The following is a 19,605-nucleotide window of genomic DNA, read 5'->3' as shown; positions in this document are numbered from 1 at the left end:
GGTGGACAACTGCTAGACATGGGCAAGAAGCAGAGCAGGGCTCAAAGTGCACGCTGACCTGTCTCAGTTTCAACCAGGAGGGTTTAATGTCAACGCTCAACCTAAAGGCTGAAATATTCCTTCCCTGTCGCCCACTTAATTATCAACTCCTCAACCGAGCATCAACACAACCACTCAAGTTTTTCTTGCAAATACATTTAAGCACTTTTGTGAACATTTCTTTGAATCATGGCCAAACTATTTCCTTTAGAATACCGCACTAGTTTATGATGTTAAAAACAAGCAAACGAATGTTGTAACCTCACCTCTTGACCACACTTGACTGCAGGTAGTATTCAGTCGGCAAAGGCGACGAAGGCAGTGGAATAACGTGTGTTCAAAAGTTTGCGGACGTTACGACCGCTTCGCACCTAGGAGCCTTCGAAATGTGTGGCCCCCAGAAATGCAGTTCAAAAAATCCCTAGGGGACTTGGAAATGCATGTTTGCGAGGGCGGGGTTTAGCGTTTCACACCCCAAACACCCTCCAGAGCTGCCTTTTGAGGCCCCTATAGCACCATACGGCCCCCCCCCCCCCCCCCACCCGCGTGTCAGCAAACCTAAATGGAGCGGGCCCAGTGCCGCCCTGCAAGCCTGCATTGAGCATCTAAAGAGGCTCTTTATTACCTTTCACAAGGCGGACACTCTACACTCCTCAGTATCAGCGGGAACTTGGCAGGCAGGGGAGCGCTTTTGTCTGTATCAAGTAAGTGCAATCTCTCATAAAAGAACCGGCAGATGGCATATTTATCAGTGTTTATCTGTTTATTTTAACACCCGCCACATCTGCAACGTGGTTGCAGAGATTGATGGCTTGCGAGTTGGATTCCCCGTGTGGGTCTTTGGGTTCTGCAATGAGATGGTCATCAGTCATCTGTGTTTTGAAATGTTTTGAAATTAAAAAAAAAGGGTTTTGTAGACAGTGAAGAGAAAAAGTAAAAACGTTGTGGGGAAAGAGTGGTGAGGTCACACACACTATGAATAGATTAGAGGAAAAGAGCAAGAATGTAAAATGTGCTAAAAAAATATCAAGAATGTCATGAAGTTCAACTCATGGAGAAGCCAACCATGAATATTAGAGATTAAAGGTTGAAGGTCACATGTTAACACACCATAACAGTAAGGAGTCGCACCGCAAGTTAATGCATGGAATCCTATGTCACCATCTCTCATGTTGGGGACACTCAGTACATAAGGCCTAGCTGGGTCATTGAGTAAATTATCTCAAATGTGTGAAGAGAACATGAACAGAGAGGATTGTACAGGCAGAGCCACTAGACGGAGCTCACAGATCTGGAACATGAACTGAGGAGCTTATTAATCACAGTTTATATGCATGATCTCTTTTTCGTGCATACCACTTAAAACCAAGTGGAACTACTTTTAATTATTGCGGGGCTCTCCCGAATTGAAAAAGTGTTTGCATTAAGAGCAACACTTATCTTTACCAATGCATGTCTCAACAAGGCACTATTTCACACATTTGGTGTTTTCAGAACCTGATCCTGGCAGACGATATTGTCGGGTTTAGTTATGATAACGTTGTCGTGGTTCCCGTGAGACCGGGGGTACAGCTCAGATAAATCCCAGGTGGCAACAGCACGGCTTTGCAGACATTGTTGAGAGATAACCAGGTGCTGAGAGCCAATCAGAGTCGGATTACCGAGTCATGGGAGCTCATGTGCCCGGCTCCATTTAACCTCGGCCACTTGCGTCACTTCCTGGTTGCTGAGTGACAGCTTCACGAGGCATGCCACCCCCTGGCCCATAGGTCACCTGCTGGGTCCGGGCTGGGTGCTATGCTAGGTATTCTGTGGGGGATCACGGGTGCTCACAATCCCAGCTCGTAAACATGTTCTTCTGATGGAGCGAAACCCTTCTTATACCCCGTTTTGACCAATACATTTATTCTGAAGTATTACATTTAACAAAGCATATTTATATGCATATATATATAAAATGTATTTTCAATGCAGCTTTAAAGCTTTAATTTGAACTTTTTTAATAATGTGGTAATGTCATTTAATTATGTTTAAAGAATATGTCGATGTGATTATTCCTTTGGGATAAATATGAACATAAAATGTTGATTGTTTTTTTAAATTGATATTACATTGTATTTACATCATATTGTGTGTTTATGTATATTAGATATTTGCTTATTGTTCCACTGTTAACCATAATGATAACAAAGTAGGAAGCATGAGTCTCCCCAAACCCATCCAGGGAGGCTACAGGGTCCAGACGGACAATCTGGTGATGGAAACTGAAATCAAAGTTTTGTATTCCTGAGCTTTTTAAAATACTGTCTCCAGTCCATAGAGTCACAGCATCAATCCTCATTCCTTCATCACTATTACACGTTCAGTGTCAGTCTGGTGTAAGTTAATGAGCGGAAAGTGCATTTTGAGAGCTGATGATAATCTGATATCAGATCGAGTGATCCTAAAATACATTAACATCATGAATTTCTGTATTCATCAGAATCTGAAACGCCAACATGTTTAAGATACGCAAAACGAAGGAGGAGGAGCCCACCGCCCCGGGGCAGGGTGAGTTCAACTAATACTACATCTGTTCATGAATATATAACCACATATGGAGAGGTCATCGAGTACAAAAATACTTTGTCCCCCAATGGGGCAATTTGTTGTGAAGTAGATTGTATACAAATCCAAGTCACACACAATCACACACACACACAATAAAAAACACTACACAATCAATAAATAGTAGTCAAAATAGTAAATAGTAGACAAATAATAATAGTACACATATACTATATATGTATACACATATAATATATATATATATATATAGAAAGGCAGAGGCTCAGCATTTCCAGAAGTAGTAGTAGTAGTTTAAGGTCCATTACTGGTTCTTACTCATACTGGTTCTTGCCCTTACTTACTGGTTGATTTCCAACAGTGAGGATTAAAAAGAGATCCAAGGTTCCCGGGGTGATGATCACCCAGTATGTTGAGGAGATTCCCGAGAGAATGTCCACCCCGGACTTCACCCGCAAACCCATCGCCCTGACCATCCAAGAAGGTACGGTACCGACCTACTGCATGGTGCTATAGTAAGACATCTGACCATCTGAAGGGTCCTTTAGTCGGCGAACATCTGACCATCTGCATGGTCCCTAAATCAGTGGACATCCATTTCTATCTTATGGTTTTTACTGTGTGTTATGTGGTGCTTTCTGCAGTATTTAGTAACGTACCATTTAAAAGGTGCATTTATAGAATGTTAAATATTGTTAACGTTATTATTATTAGCAACATAAGGAGAAAAACTGGTCTGGCGATGAATAAGGATGTTGATTTTGTCTCGTTTTAGGGAAATTGGCTATATTCAGAGCGATCATTATTGGAGAGCCGACACCTTCCGTTACATGGATCAGGAACGACGGCGAACTGGACGATCCAGAACTGTACAAAATCACTTTTGATACAAGTTCGGGGGAACACCAGCTGCAGGTGAGCAGGTTTGTCCAGTAATGACCGCGCTCCGGCCATTACAGAGCAGCGCTCTTACACTTTTAATCCTCAGTCATAGCGGTTTTTAAAAATGTTGTACTTCTGCATTGTGCTTAAATTTGAAACAATGTATTGAGAGAGAAAGATAAAACGAATGTCCTGGTTGAATGAGCTGGGGCTTAAATTCCCTGTATACTTCAACCAATGGGTAATTGATAGACAGTGCCATGTTGAAAGTAAGAGATGTATGGTACATTTAAAATAAATACTGCCTTTAATTGATCTCTGCCTCACGGATAATAATCATCCTCATTTCGGTCCATTTAAGTAGATACCGGACGTTTCAGGGGATCACACAGACACCTACAAATGCCTTGCCACTAACGAGTATGGAAGAGCGGTGGTCACTGCTAGCCTCAACGTGATTGAAGGTAAAGCTCTTTGAATTCAACGCCGGGCAGTAGTCTTCTGTATGAAGAGCCTTCTCTCCTCCTTCTAGTATAATCAGGTGTCTATTCTGTTTACTCTCCTATTAGTTGGCTACAAGAAGACCAAAGCCCTGCAACAATCCAGAACAGGTACACATTCCTCAAGCACGCTCAGTTTGTAATCAGAAACGGCTAACGGTATGATTTCATAACCACACTTTTTGTCTTGTTGTAGCCGTCCGGGAGATGCCAGAAGATTTCAAAAAGAATTTGAAAACAAGGTTAGTAACGACCTAGTTGACACTTAAAGATAGTACTTAAAGACTTAAAGATAGCATTGTGTAGCATCGTATCCTAGCTGTCTTTGTTGTATACAGGGAAGCGGTTAACATGACAATTGTTAGTGCTTGGCACTTGGTTCGATGAACATCCTTACTGTACCGACAGCGATATATTGTTTCTCTTTCTTCTGACAAATGTACTTAGTTAGTTAGTTACATAGAGGACAGTACGTTGGAACTTTGGAACCGTTCTTCTGACAAATGTAATTATTGTAAGTCGCTTTGGATAAAAGCTTCTGCTAAATGCCCTAAATGTTAACGTAAATGCAACATGGCTAAAGCCATTCATGCAATTCATATCAGGCGCTTTGTTTGATAGGGTGGAAGTAGAGCCAAAGGAGGAGAAGAAGGAGATAGATGAGAGGTTCTGGGAGCTGCTGATGAGCGCGGACAAGAAGGAATATGAGAGCATCTGCTTCCAGTACGGAGTGACCGACTTCCGTAGGATGCTGACCAAACTGAGCGAGAAGAAGATAGAGCGCGAGGAAGAGCAGTCTAAGGTTTGGGGGTTTGGTGACATCGTTTTGACAAGTGCTTCTCAAGCTTTGTTGGCCTGGGACTGGGAGATAATATCAACGTAATAATATGTAATAATTTGCACATTTAATCCAAGTTAAGCATTTTTATCTCTTGTACATGATGTTTGGAGAGTGTGTCAGTATGTATTTACAGGACGGGTGGACCCAAAGGATATGTTATTTTTTTCAATTCTTTTATTGATACACGCATCATTAAATATCTCCGGCCTATGGCAGACACACCAGAGATTAATGAGAAACACAAATCAAGCCAGTTCAAACATGCCATGTGTGCCGAAGCATTTCATTTGGGTTTTCATTTCTACACGTCAGGTAGTTGAAAGACTCTGCAACCTCAAACCCATAGAGTTGAGAGACGACGGAGGGGCAGAGTTTGAACTTGAAATGTCCCTGAAGGACCCATCCCATAAGATCTTCCTGTTCAAGGTGAGGAACTATTCCTGGTTGGGATCAATCCATTATATTTTATGCATGGTGCGATACAACTGCACTCCCTCAATCATTTTCCTATGATTGATTATGATCATGATGCATATTTATGAACGATGATTGTGGTCATAACAACTTTAATAATGATTAAACTCTACGTTTTGCGCAGGATGGAGTCATGATCCCCTTTAACGCTGATGAAACAGAAGTCAAACACGGGTTGAAGCAAGTAGGGAAGAAGTTTGTGTTCAGCATAAACGGTGTCGATCCCGAAGACGCTGGAATGTACCAAGTAGAGGTGAACGGCGTCAAGATCTTCTCAACAGATCTCAAAAGTAAGGGCCCACTTTTGGAACGCTCCATTTTGGCTTCCACCTTCACGTCGCAGCGTATGCTAAATGCAACCAACCGGGACTGCTTCCCTCCCCTCCCTGGCAGTGCCCAACGTGGACTTCCTGGTGAAGATACAGGAGGTCACGGCGCTGGAGAGAGAGGACGCCGTGTTTGAGTGTGTCGTCTCACAGCCCATGACAAACCTCAAATGGACGATGAAGAACGCCCCTCTGGAGCAAGGCGAGAAGTACGACATCGAGGTGTCGGAGGACATGCTGATCCACACGCTGGTGGTGAAGGACTGCAAGCAGCTGGACAAGGGCATCTACGCTGCGGCGGCCGGCATGAACTCCTGCTGCGCCTGGCTCATTGTGGAAGGTAACCGTCGCTATCCGTAGCACCGAGTTCGACTCCTAGCCGAGAGGCACTGGGTTTCGAACCCCAACATATTAACAGCCGCCCGGAGCTGTAGGCGTTCTAGAACCCAGATGATTGGTTCACGCCTTGGTGCTCATTGATGGAACGTATTTGATTTGCTATGGATAAAGGGGGTCTCCCAAATGGAACGAAATAAATGACAAATAGGTAAATGAATGCTGTTCATCGGGGTAGATAGAGCGGGTGGACTTGTAACCAGAAGGTTTCTAGTTTGATCCCTGTCTCCTCCTAGCCGAGTGTGGAGGTGACCTAACCCTAAATGCTCCCGACAGAGCTGGCTGTCGACTTGCGTGATTGACTCTCCCGCCCGATGTGTAAACGTACTTATGAACTGTTGTAAGTCGCTTTGGGTCAAAGCGTCTGCTAAACGCCCTGAATGTAAATGTTGATCACATTCCCAGCGGACACCGATGGTACCGGTAAGAAGAAGGCCCGCAGGACCACCCGGGCCGGCGGAGGGGGAGCGGACCTGCAAAAGATCGCCGCGGAGCAGAACGCCATCGTCCTGAAGGAGCGAGAGGAGATGATCGCCAGGGCGACGGCTGCAGCCGAGGCCGCGGCCGCGGTGGAGGCGGAGGCTGCTGAGCTGAGGGCGGCGGAGGCGGCGGAGAAGGCCGCCAAACAGGCAGAGGCCCTCGCTGCCAAGAAGGCGGCGACATTGGCCGCCAAGAAGGAATGGGATGCGAAGGAGAAGGCGGCCGGGAAGGAGACCAAGAAGAAACCGGTGAAAAAGGACGGAGCAGCGGATGGATCTGAGGAGACGGTGGAAGGAGAGGAGGAAGAAGAAGAGCTGGAGGAGGGAGAAGAGGAAGAGGAAGAGGGAGAAGAGGAGGGTGCCGAAGGGACAGTTGCTAAGGAAACGGTGGAGGGAGAGGAAGGCGAAGAGGCCCCTGTGAAGAAGAAGAAGAGAGTGAAGAAAGTGGTGGTTCCTGACGCCGTCATCGGTGAGATACCTTGTAGAAAGATTGAAAACGATGATGCAGGGCAACAATGGAGGAATGAGAGAATGTGAGGGATTGGGAAGTCCAGCTGATAACAATGGTGTATTATCTTTAGACCCAGGCGTGTACTTCACCAAAGGTCTCTCCGATGTGAGCCCTGTGATTGGCAAGGAGGCTGAACTGGTCTGCAAGCTGAGCGCGGACTGCGATGGCGTCTGGTACAAAGAAGCGGTGGACACTTTAGAGATGGAAGAGGTGAGGAATGGCTGTTGGTAAAGAGATAGAGGTAGGATAGTATGGTGGATATGGAGTTTTACTCCAAGCCCTAAGGTGGTGGGTTTGATCCCAAAATCCACAGACTGGCTGCAGGAGTCCTAGAGCAAGATGCCTGACCCCGCCATACCATTTTCTACACATTAATAATTAAGAAAGCGTCTGATAAATACTTGATAGTAATAGTGAATTAAATAACTGGAAATAACCCCAATGGTATCAGTGAAGTAACTATTAAAGCAACATTCAAAATGAAAATCAAAAGTCTGAGAAAAGATGTAGGAGAGTTTGGAAATGTAAGCATCTGTCTTTTTCTGTGTGATTTCAGTTAACATCCACGGAAGATGTCTGCATTAGCAAAGATGGGGTCTTTCACAAACTCACAATCAAAAAGTGCAAGGAAGAAGACACCGGAAAGTATAGATTTGAAGCCGATGGACGTAAAACAGAGGCTACAATAACTGTTGAAGGTAACTACATGTTCCTATGTGACAATGCCATATGACTATACGGAAATATGACAGCAGCATTCTTGATAGCATTAAGGGGTATATTGTCTAGAATTAACCTAGTCCCCATCCTGGCCTTAATCACATAACATTAATGAATAAGTCATCTAGTTGTCCTCAAGTCCTTGGTGATGAAGCTTCTCCTAAATTATCTAAAGTCTAATATATCCTTGAATCATTCTGACGATTTTATCCTAAGATCCGCCCAGGTTCAAGAGCGAGGATCTGGAAGAGTTCGCCAAGCCGTCGGTCATCAAGGTGGGACAGAACGTGGCCTTCGAGATCCCCTTCGAGGGCCGAGAGCCCATGAAGATCCAGTGGTTCATCGAGGACGAGGAGGTGCAGGAGGACAGCCAAGTGAAGATCGAGAAGTCCGCAACACGCTCCCGCCTAGTGCTCATCAAGTGCCAGCGCAAGATCTCCGGGGAGGTGAAGATCAAGCTAAGGAACGAGTTTGGAATCTTTGAGGCCATCACCCAGCTTAACGTATTGGGTATGGCTTGCTGATGAAAACCAATGATTCAAAGTCAAACTGGTAGAAGGAAAGACCTTTGAACTACAGTAACAATCGGTGGCCCTCTCTTTATTCACAGATAAACCAACACCACCACTAGGGCCTGTGGAGGTCATTGAAAGCTCAGCCAGTGCCGTTGAGTTTAAATGGAGGCCTCCCAGGGACGCCGGTGGCTCTCCCATCACAGACTACATCCTGGAGCGGCAGCAGATCGGACGGAACAGCTGGAAGAAATTAGGCAAGATCGGCCCGGAGGCCAAGTACAGAGACTTAGACGTGGACCACGGAAGGAAGTACTGCTACCACATCAGGGCTGAAACCGAGCAGGGCACCAGTGAGATGATCGAGACAGATGACCTCCAGGCTGGAACCAAAGGTGAGTGTCAGCACGGTATTATGGAGGCGTGTGATGGCCACCACCCCATATCTGATTAAAAATGTTTTACCTGTATGTATGAATGTATGTCAATTATGGCATCCACTGCACTCCTGATCCTCCCTGGACGGAGGGATCCCCCACTAACTGTCACTGTTGTTTCTTTTTCCCGACCTGTAAGCCCTTTGAGACTGTACCTCTGATGAAGGGCTATACAAATGCATTTAATTCAATTGGTGATATGACAAGTCAATAGATATTTAATATCAGGACTTCTGTTTTTCTACAGCCTATCCTGGCGCTCCTTCTACGCCGAAGGTGGTCAGCGCGTTCAAGGACTGCATCAACCTGGCCTGGAGCTCACCGTCCAACACAGGAGGGACCAACCTCCTGGGATACAACATTGAGAAACGCAAGAACGGGAGCAACCTGTGGGGTCAAGTGAACCCACCGGAGGAGCCCATCAAGGGTAGGAAATTAAATTCATGTTTCAACCTTAACCATCAATTCTGCTTTTTTAGGAGACCTCTGTATGCACATTTACATTTAGGGCATTGAGAATAAGAATTAGAATGAGTACATTTGTCAGAGGAAAGAGAAATGACATTATATCGCCGTCGGTACAGAAGGATGGTCATAGAACCAAGTGCCAAGTACTAAAAATTGTTAGTAACAGCCATTCTCCGTATGCAATAATGCTAGCTAGGATAAGCTGCTACACAATGCAAAGTACTATTTTTTAAGTGCAAGGAAGTACAACATACAATAAGTGCGTACATTAAGTGCCCGGACGTACAGGAATGAGGTAATATATGGCATGATAACCTCATTCCTGATAGATCGTGTTTGTCAGGTCTTGATAACCTGGTTCCTCTTCTCCCTCAAACAGAGAGAAAGTACGGAGTGAAAGACGTTGTGGAGGGGTTCGAGTACGAGTTCAGAGTGTCAGCTGTCAACATCTCGGGGGCCGGGGAGCCGAGCTCGCCGTCCGAGTTTGTCTTCGCAAGAGATCCAAAGCGTATGTTTCAAGCCAAACTACCACAGCATGGTCGTCCTGAAGCTGACTTAACCACAGCAATCATTCATTAAGTCCTCACTAAAACAGCTTCCACTCTCCAGAGCCACCGGGTCGCGTCATCGACCTGAAGGTGACAGACTCCACCTACACCACCCTGTCCCTGGCCTGGACCAAGCCCAGGGAGGAGGAAGGGGTTCAGGACGAGGCCAAGGGGTACTTTGTGGAGCTCAGGCCAGCGGAGAACACGGAATGGAGTCGCTGTAACTCGAGCGCCATCATTATGGGCTCCTACAGCATCATGGGTCTGAAGTCCATGGCCATGTACTGGGTGAGAGTGCTGGCCACCAACGAGGGGGGAGATGGAGAAGCGCAGGATCTGGACAACTACATCATCGCCATGCCCCCTCCAGGTTAGCTCCATCCAAATAAACGAATTCCAATACACAAATTATTTTTCTGTAACCTCCAGAATTCACTCGATTGTAATACAGGATATCTAATGACATATTTCTCCCGTTTACAGTGAGACCTAAATTCACTGACCAGAAGATGAAGAGCTTCAACGTTATAAGAGCCGGGAACGTAGCGAGAATCAACGTCAATTTTGAGGTTTGACCAAAACACCCAAACAAAAACATGTTCCCTACCTGTCCTGTAACCTGGTCTTCAGGAATAAGTAATGAAACTGTTGCTCTCCCCATTTACATTTACATTCATGGCTTTTAGTAGATCCTTTTTCATCTAAAGCGACTTACAATAACTACATTTGTCAGAAGTAGAAAAACAACAATATATCGCTGTCGGTACGGTAAGGTAGTTCATAGAACAAAGTGCCAAGTATGAACAATTGTTGGGTTAATCCATTCCCTGTATACAACAAAAATAGCTATGGAATGCTACACAATGCTAAGTACTGTTTTTAAGTGCCAGGACGTACAACATACGTCTGCTCTCCTCTCTCCTGTAGGCCTCTCCGGTGCCTAAAGTCCTGTGGTTGAAGGACGCGGGACCCTTGACTAAGGGTGTGACAGTGAGCAACACGGACACCTCCTCCCAGCTCCTCCTCCCTTCGGCAGAGCGCACCGACACGGGCGTCTACACCATCCTGGTCAAGAACATCGTGGGCCAGGAGACCTTCAGCTTTGAGATAAGAGTCACAGGTAGAGTTGAGGAGCTAACGCAATCGATTCAGATTTATCAAACGTTTTATCCAGGGCAACTTAGGAAAAAACACACGCAATGAAAGGTTTTATTTGCTGCATGAGACGTACAGAGAAGTTAAAATGTGTTTAGACACTGCTTGACAGTGTGTAGCAGTGTGAGTTGTTAAAGGAACCAGAACATTATTAACATATGAGATATAAGCTGAAAACTACCTCTGCACGTTTAAAAATAAATGTCCTGGCTGGTGGCGACACAAATTATACTGTGCCTTTATAATATAGTGACGTAATACATTTTCAGGTGTTTTCTATTATTAAGTGAAATGATGTCCATGTATCTGTGTAATTAGTTTCAATAATGTTGTTTATAATGTCTACCACAGCTGTCTGTCACAGCTACTTCCCATATCGTTCACATAGATTTACTTTATTTATTCATATTTTTTCGCTGTTTACATCCATTCCCCGTCCTCCCCTCCTCCACTGAACTCCACTATGACACCAGAATGCAATAAATCCTCCGCCCCTCTTATCTCCCCCAGACGAGCCCAAGCCCCCGGGCCCGGTGGAGCTGGACCAGAACGTCCCCGGCACCGTGACCGTGTCCTGGACCGCCTCCCCGGACGAGAAGAGGGACGACCGGCTGCACTACGTGGTCACCAAGCGGGACTCCGTCAAGCGCACCTGGCAGACGGTGGCGGAGTGCCTGTTCAACAACAAGTTCACCGCCATCAACATCATGGCCGGCACGCAGTACCACTTCCGCGTCTACGCCAAGAACGACATGGGTCTGTCAACGCCCTCCGAATCGGGCACCTGGGAGGTGGGCAAGAGCAGAGGTGGGTTTCAACGCTCCTAACAAGATGGCGAGGATTGCAATGGGGACTTAATGTACTTAATAAAATAGTACTTAGTGTAGTGTCTTATCCTAGCTCTCTTTGTTGAATACTGGGAATGGGTTAACCTAACCATTGTTAGTGCTTGGTCCTTGGTTCTATGAACATTTTTACTGCACCAACAGCGATATGTTGTTGTTTCTCTTTTTTCTGATAAATGTACTAATTGTAAGTTGCTTGCTTTTGATAAAAGCCTCTGCTAAATGCCTTGAATGTAAATGGATACAGGAGCTCTCTCGCATATTACACATTGCTTTGCAATGCATCCCAAAACCCGTGGAGAGTAACACTTTTGGGGTAAAAATGTTTTCAATATTCTGCTTACTTTGCTGCAAAGCAAAGTGAAAAGAGAGACCAGATCTCACACTTTAATATATTTAGCTTATACCAACACTAATTTTAATTATCTTGCTTAGCTTGCTGAACCCGCTGCCCCGGTGGGATGACCCGTTTTTAATTGGCCTTCCATCTTTAACAACATAACACGCATAGTTACATCAGCCCGAACGAGCGGTGTGTGTGTTGCGTTGTTGACCTGACATGACTCCCTCCCACTCCCCTCTCCCTCACCTTCAGAGAAGTTCAAGCTGGAAATGCCCGAGACTAAGGGCTGCAGCTTCGATGCCGCGCCCTCCTTCACCGTGCCGCTGAAGATGCACAGCAGCCCCGAGGCGTACGAGTGCTACATGACCTGCGCCGTCACGGGGAACCCCAAGCCCAGCATCACCTGGTACCGCAACAACATCAGCCTCAACACCAACACCAACTACCACATCACCAACACCTGCGGCGTGTGCTCCATGGTCATCCTGCGGGTGGGCTCCAAGGACAACGGGGAGTACACCATTGCCGCGCAGAACTCGCTGGGCAGAGTGGAGTGCTCCACTAAACTCACCGTGCAAGGTACGCCTCTGGACTGAGCAGGGCTTCCTGGAGTTGTTTTGTACCATGACCCCATTGTGGGAGTACTTTTGGCCCGTTATTGTTTTCCTCCGTTAAAGTAGCAACACATGCTCATTCACACGTCCAAAAAGCGACTTCTTCAACTATTTTAACTTGAATTAAAAATTGACGTCCTTGCACTTAAAAATAATACTTAGCTAGGATAAGATACTACACAATGCTATCTTTGTTGTATACTGGGAATGGGTTAACCTAGCGATTGTTAGTGCTTGGCACTTGATTCAGGTTCTATGAACATCCTTACTGTACCGCAAGATATTATTGTTTCTCTTCTTCTGACCATTGTACTTAATGCAAGTCTCTTTGGATAAAAGTGTCTGCTCAATGCTATAAATATGAATGTAAAATACAGGACTCCCTTTTTCAGTCTTCTAACATTCTCGAAGCCAGTACCTTGTGAGTCCCATGACCCGCCCATGGCTCACGTCCCACAGTTTGAGAACCCCTGCAGCTAGAACATGGTCTCCCTGGGTTTCCAGTTACAAACACACACACACTAGTTAGGTTTGCTGGAGACTCGTAGAGACCAAGTGAAGTTCATTTCACCACAAACAGCCCGTGACTCGTGTCTGATTCATGGCGACTCCGCTCTCCTCCGACATTGGCTTCAGGCCTTCACAATCCAGATTAGAAGCAGGCAGTGAGAGAAATGGATGGATCGATTTCACTTGTATATGTTTATATATTTTTCTCTGCTCTCCATTTTTCAGATTAAGGAAAAAACCGGAGGATCTCCCAGGAAATGCTTCGATTTAAATGCATAGGACATCAATAATGCACATTCTTCTGAAGTATGACATTATTTCTGTCTGAGGTGATTCATGTGTTTTACAATGGTGCAATTTTTATGTATTAACAGAAGTCAAGAATTTAAGATGAAGGTGAATATCGATGGGGAAGTAGGTAAATTCAATATTTCTGTTTATGTAATACTTATACTGAAATGTTTCTGCGTAAGGCCAGCATAACGGACAGAAGCCAAGATAAAACCCAACATACATAATTTTCCACAATTTAGTGGAAAATATGCGTACACTTATTTGAACACTTTGAGTATGATTCTAAAAGAGCACAATCTGAGGATTAAAGTATGCCTTTTGCCTTTTTTATTTTGCTTTCAGGCCTAATTCATGAGTTTTACCAGATCTAATATGTTGCTGATTTAATAAAAGCACATAGTTTGATTTTGGAATTGCTGCTTGTTTACTATTTGATAAAATTTTGTCATGATTTCTGCTTTATGTGTTTTGGATGGTTAGTAAATGCAAATGTACTTAAAAAAAGAACCTTGCTGAACAAATCAGACAAACAGCGCCGCCTTTAGCCAAATACATGCCACTATATTGAACAAGTTACAAAAAATGAAAAATGACCTCACCTGACAAATGAACGTGTTTTATTGGATATTTAATTTGATTAATTAGTATTTTTGGATTGGTTGACTTATAAGCATATGCTCAGTCCAACTGTTGAAGCTAATCATAGTCTAAAAAAGTACAGCATGCTAACCCAGAAAGCATACCCATTGTTTTAATCGCATTAGTATCACTTCGGTTCAATATGCAATGGTTATTTATTAATTCATCTATGCATCTGTGTGTATACCACATTATATTCTTTAAACATAATGTTTGGGCTTTGCATTGTCTTCGCACTATAGATATGCCTCACTACTACTGAGATGCTTCTCTCCTTACTGTACTGTAAAAAACTGTCTTTGTCACTGCCTACTGCTGCACGGCTTCAAGTTTCTCTTTTACTGCACGCGTGCCATTGTGTTCAGCTTTTTGAGTTAATAATAAAGGTCTGAAACGATGAAAAAAGGAAAACCTGAAATGCATTGCTGAGTGAACTGTAAACATGTGAACATGTGCCATCAGCATTCGGCCATCATCAGCGTGTAAAGACTCTAACACATGCTAGTGTGACTAGGGTGCTTGTCGCCGGGTCCATCTTAACGTGCATTTATTTATAAGTTAACAGGCGACACGGATACGCAACACGTGTGAAACCGCTCGCACGCTTTCTGACACACGCAGCTGCTTTTAAAAGACGGAACCAAACCTCCGGGGAGACATGTTTGCCCGGAGTTTGTCCAAAGTGTTTCTCTGCCCCCCACCCATAGAAAACGGGTCTTCCTCTTTGCGCATGTACAGGTTAAAGAGCAATGTCTACCATGGTTGACACCCCAGCTCTGACCCTGCTGAGCTCTGCAATAAAGGCCTCTGAGAACCTCCAGCCTCTTGTCACGTCTTTCCAGGCCTTGTGTCCGTCACGAGTCACTGCGACTCGCACACAAGCATTTACCGCACATCCCAAAATATATCCACAACGCACCATAAATCGTGACCCAAACAGCATCGTGGTGCGTTGCTAAGACGACAGCAACACTGTGTCAGGGTTTTGGGTTTCACAGAATCACCTAGCACTACCCTGGGTGACTTGGGTTGTCCGAATCAACGGCTAACTTTTAGGGCACGGACGTGTCGGGTCCTAAAACGTGTCCTCCTCACAGGGGGGGGGATAATACACCGCGATAAACGTGGGGTATTATCCCCCCCCTGTGCTGCGTCCTAAAACATGAACTGAGAAGCGAGGCCGCTGTGTGTTTTTTCTACTTTGACATAAAAGTTGCGTCTGGAAAAACAAAACCCTTTAACCAAAAGAATAACCTTTTCGTCCCTTTTTCGATTCCATTCATATTTTATCAAAAGAAACAGCAGAGGGCTTGTTTTGCCCGTACCCGGGTTGCTACCTTGTTCTGTGAGGATGACAGAGATCATGGCAATCCATCCTTCACTGCCAGCTCTTTCTTTACGAACACAGGCTGGCGCATTCGGAACCGCGCTCTCTTCACTGCACAAAATCGTGTTCGTATTCCACATTACACTCCCGGCTTAACATTGCGTCAGCAATTACAAGGTAGGCCTATTAACCGTGCCAGTCGGACTGAATGCTGACTGACAGCCACTGTGGTCAAGGATTAGTGTCTTAATACTGTAGTTAATGAGCTGAGGACATGGGGAAATGCACAGTCTAGACTCATAATGTTCAGATGTTGGGCTTTAAGTAAAGTCATGGATAACCTAGTGACCCGTGTCCACGTAATGTAGCATTCTGATGTCTGTTTAACAGCCGTCACTTTGACACGTTTACCAGACTGGAATAACGATTAATGTAATGACATTCTGTGGTGAAACCTATGGATGGAATTCATACGGGAGACATGGGGGTTTATATGAGAGGCGGTGTGGTAATCCACCCTTAAATCTTGTCTTATGACACATCATGCGTTATGTATTAATAGAAACCATTATTTTGAAACATGATTCCAAATGATTGGGTCAGACTTTTCCCAGCACCCACCACCATATTTATATCACAGGTCACACATTGAACTCAGGCTGCCCTTTTTAACCCAATGAAATGTTAAATGAACCCCCTTGATACAAATCAACAAAGCTTCTGCAAGTTGACCATGATTTAACCAGTTACCCACGATTCAACCAGTTAACAACGATTTAACCAGTTAAACATGATTCAATCAGTTAACCTTGATTAAACCAGTTACCCATGATTTAACCAGCTTACCAAGATCTAACCTGTTAACCATAATGTAATCAGTTAACCATGATCTAACCAGGTAACCATGATGTAACCAGTTAACCATGATTTAAAAAGAAAAATCTTCCAACGCTTGAATCCTATGGAGAGTGATAAGGAGCAGGAATGTATGGTGGCTGTGTATGACTCAATTCCTAAAGGAACCATCTAGGGCTGACACCTTGTGGTCGGTCAGTCCAACGGTTGGTCTTAATGCTCGTGACCGACCGTATTCTCATTGGTCGGAGAAATGAGAAAAGCAATTGTTGGTCCGTTATTTTCGGCACAGAACGATGTAGGCTAATATATGTTTGAGTGAATGGCTAAAGCGTGTTGAAAATAACAATGATAATGAATAAATAATTATATTCTAATTTATTTTACTGAACGTTAATAATCATATGTTTTAATATACTATAAAACGTTTAAGACAGGAAGTCAAAACAACCCGGTTGTCATAACTTTGATCACACCCAACTTCCCAGAGACCGATGGTTCTAAATCCAACTGAAAATGTTCTCGGCTCCACACAAACCGACATCCTGGTGAGGAATCCGTTGGTGTGGCAGTGTGTAGTGATCATTAGAATACTCTGTTGTCTGCTTTAGGATGCTCCGCCGACTCCAACTAACGCTCGATAGGCTTCCAGTGTGAAGACATCAGAACTGGCACCTTGCCATGCATCGCAGCGCGGACCGCAACCACAAAACAAGGCAGGAAAATTGAATCTTCAGACGCACGTCGTGCTTTTTCCCATGCGACGTCGCCCCACACTCCACGGCCTCTCCGGCGTGCGACCTGCTTCATAGTGAAGTGGGCAAGGTGCATCGTGGCCCATTAAAATCATCTAGAATAGCACTTAGCATTGTGTAGCATCTTATCATAGCTATCTTTGTTGTTTTCAGGGAATTGGTTATCCTAGCGATTGTTAGTGCTTGGCACTTGGTTCTATGAACATCCTTACTGTACCGACAGCGAGAAATTTCTTCTGACAAATGTACTCATTGTAAGTCGCTTTTGATAAAAGCGTCCGCTCAATTCCCTAAATGTAAATGTAGAATGCTACAACCCTAAATGGGTGTCAGATGCGGTAGGGGGATAACAACGTAAAAAGGGTATTGAAAGGACACTTTTCAACCAGGCACCGTTCAAAGAAACTAAGGGTCTATTTTACATCAGCTGCTTAGAATACAGGAGCAGAGAAATAATTGAGGGAAGATTCGGTGCAGCCAAGGCAAAAGTAATAACCGAGAGCCAGTGACCTTTAAACAATACCCAGAGTCTGGGTTTAAAACAAAAATACACATCTAAACAACCTCTCTAAGCAAACACAGGAGAGCAACATGAGCCAAACAAAATGGCGGCTTAGCCTTAGACATCTTATCTAGGCTCATTTCATAGAGTTCCGAAACCGGAGCGCATGTAGAAAAAAAACTGCCCGTAAGCAAGCAAGAGAGAGCAAAACAAGAGAGAGCAAAACAAATGAAAGACAAAAAGAGGGACAAAAAGAGAGAGGACACAGACTCTGCTGCTGGAATAGTTAATACCTAATTGCTGATCATGTACACGGTGCAAGTCATTGGCCGCAACATAGAACAACATGTTGTTTTTCAACCGATCATCGATTGGTTGGAGAGTATGTCAAAACCCGTCTACCAAGAGTCACTTTTGTTGACTACCGCCCCGGAACATTCTAGAACTTTATTCTACGCGTGTTCCGACAATCACAACCACCTGGCTGATGCTATGTCAAGCGAGACAATGTGTTATTGTCACAGGAAAAAGGTGATTAATTGCCACCGAGGTTACCCACTCAAACGAGGAATGTGTCTGGGTATGTCTCCTCAAGGAGGCAGACCCAATCTGTTTCAGATGTGCAAGGAAGCAAAGAACGCCGCCTTGTTTATCTTCCAGCAGGTGTGTACTTGTTTCTGATAGAGTGCGAGTAATGTGACGAGAACTTTTTGGAGTTTGAGCCAAAGCAAAAGATGCCGATGACCCAGAACGAATCTGCATATCTTACGGGCAGTGAGCTTCAGGCTCCTCCCCAGGCCCTCTACGGCACCTCAAACCCCCCATCTGGGCCATGTCCCTGGGGAGCAGCTATCACACCACCCCTGTAGACATCTGGAGATCGCTTGACCCACAGATTCTCATGTTTAGTTTTTATGGACTCAAATATTGAGGAAATAATAAACGGACGAAAAGGGTTATCGTTTGGGTTTTTGGGCTGTTGCTCGCTACAATAAATGTGTCATTAAAAAGCATCAGGTGACGACATTAATATGAGGATGAAAACGCCGAACTGACTTATTGTTTGGCTTATTAATCAATGTTTAATTAACGTTGCTGACAAGGCCATAATGACGCCAATCTGTCCTAGCCGACAGGGAAAAGGATTTATGTTCTAATTTTCATGGATGTCCCTATACACGTCATTAAAATTATTAGGGTTGTTATAATTTATTTTGAACCCTTGGTTAGCATAATGAGGTCCACTGCCTAGTTTAGCAGAGCTCACTAAGACGCCTCTCATCTCTCACCCATCCATCTTTTAAAATGTGGAGATGACACAGAATATAGTTTAGTAAGGATGAGACTGCAAATCTAAAGCATTTCATTTGACGTAGAACTATGCTTCCCATTTACCGCCATCCCACCAACACGTGGAGAAGGCCATGCTCTCTGTAGTGCAGTGGTTCAATAATAGTCATGAATATTGTTCATTCATTCTGGCTTGGCCTCTTTCTCATTAGACCTGAAAGCTTGTAATATTGTCCACATGACACTCCTTCAAAATAGGTGTAATTCGTCCTTGCCGTTTTCTTATTATTCAGCCCTAGGATTATATACACAGATGCCATTCGAAATAGCCTATAGACACCTAATAAACACCTTGTAATTTTAGCTTGTGTCAACGGCATGTTATTTTAGTGACGTATCAAATATGGCATTTCTTTGTCCCCTTTGTACAGTGTGCGTGTGTGTGTGAAGTTAAATATGCCAAATATGTATTCATGATCTATTTATAGTGCTGGCATTCACAATTGTGATATGACATTTGTGACTTCGAATAATAATGTTATTGAGAGACATAGGATCCAAGGAACACCAACTTTGCGTACATTTTCTATCAGATATTTGGATTATTTCATTGTTATTTAAATATTCCGTCATGACATTTTCAAGGCTAAACGTGTGAGTGCTAAACGTATTTTAGACACAAAAGTGAAGACATATGAGCGATAAAGCTGACGTGAGAGGCATTTAGCTGTCTCAGCTTTGAGATGGTGCATGAATTAATAAAGAATCTTACTGGGTT

General features: G+C 44.3%; 1 protein-coding gene across 3 annotated transcripts; it reads left to right on the top strand.

Annotated features, from left to right (window-relative positions):
• The first annotated feature begins 586 nt into the window (after positions 1–586).
• On the top strand, positions 587–14,914 carry LOC115557588 (immunoglobulin-like and fibronectin type III domain-containing protein 1). 3 transcript variants are annotated; one of them, XM_030375511.1, is made up of 25 exons: positions 607–743; positions 2,353–2,417; positions 2,522–2,589; positions 2,966–3,088; positions 3,380–3,519; positions 3,851–3,950; positions 4,056–4,097; positions 4,183–4,228; positions 4,608–4,788; positions 5,140–5,253; positions 5,426–5,591; positions 5,695–5,967; positions 6,429–6,971; positions 7,084–7,223; positions 7,570–7,711; positions 7,950–8,243; positions 8,344–8,640; positions 8,930–9,109; positions 9,530–9,658; positions 9,760–10,068; positions 10,182–10,267; positions 10,626–10,818; positions 11,364–11,660; positions 12,294–12,620; positions 13,391–14,914. In XM_030375511.1, the coding sequence occupies exons 3-25, from the start codon at positions 2,538–2,540 to the stop codon at positions 13,393–13,395; spliced, it is 4,179 nt and encodes a 1,392-aa protein (XP_030231371.1). In that variant the 5' UTR covers positions 607–743; positions 2,353–2,417; positions 2,522–2,537; the 3' UTR covers positions 13,396–14,914. The 3 variants fall into 3 exon arrangements, with proteins under 3 accessions (XP_030231368.1, XP_030231371.1, XP_030231370.1); XM_030375510.1 differs by having other exon boundaries at positions 2,264–2,417; XM_030375508.1 differs by lacking the exon at positions 2,353–2,417 and having other exon boundaries at positions 587–743.
• Positions 14,915–19,605: the final 4,691 nt, after the last annotated feature.

The sequence above is a fragment of the Gadus morhua genome, chromosome 13 (assembly GCF_902167405.1).
Source record: "Gadus morhua chromosome 13, gadMor3.0, whole genome shotgun sequence".
Taxonomy (NCBI): domain Eukaryota; kingdom Metazoa; phylum Chordata; class Actinopteri; order Gadiformes; family Gadidae; genus Gadus; species Gadus morhua.
Note: the sequence above shows the minus strand (reverse complement) of the source record. Positions and strands in the feature narration are given on the sequence as shown.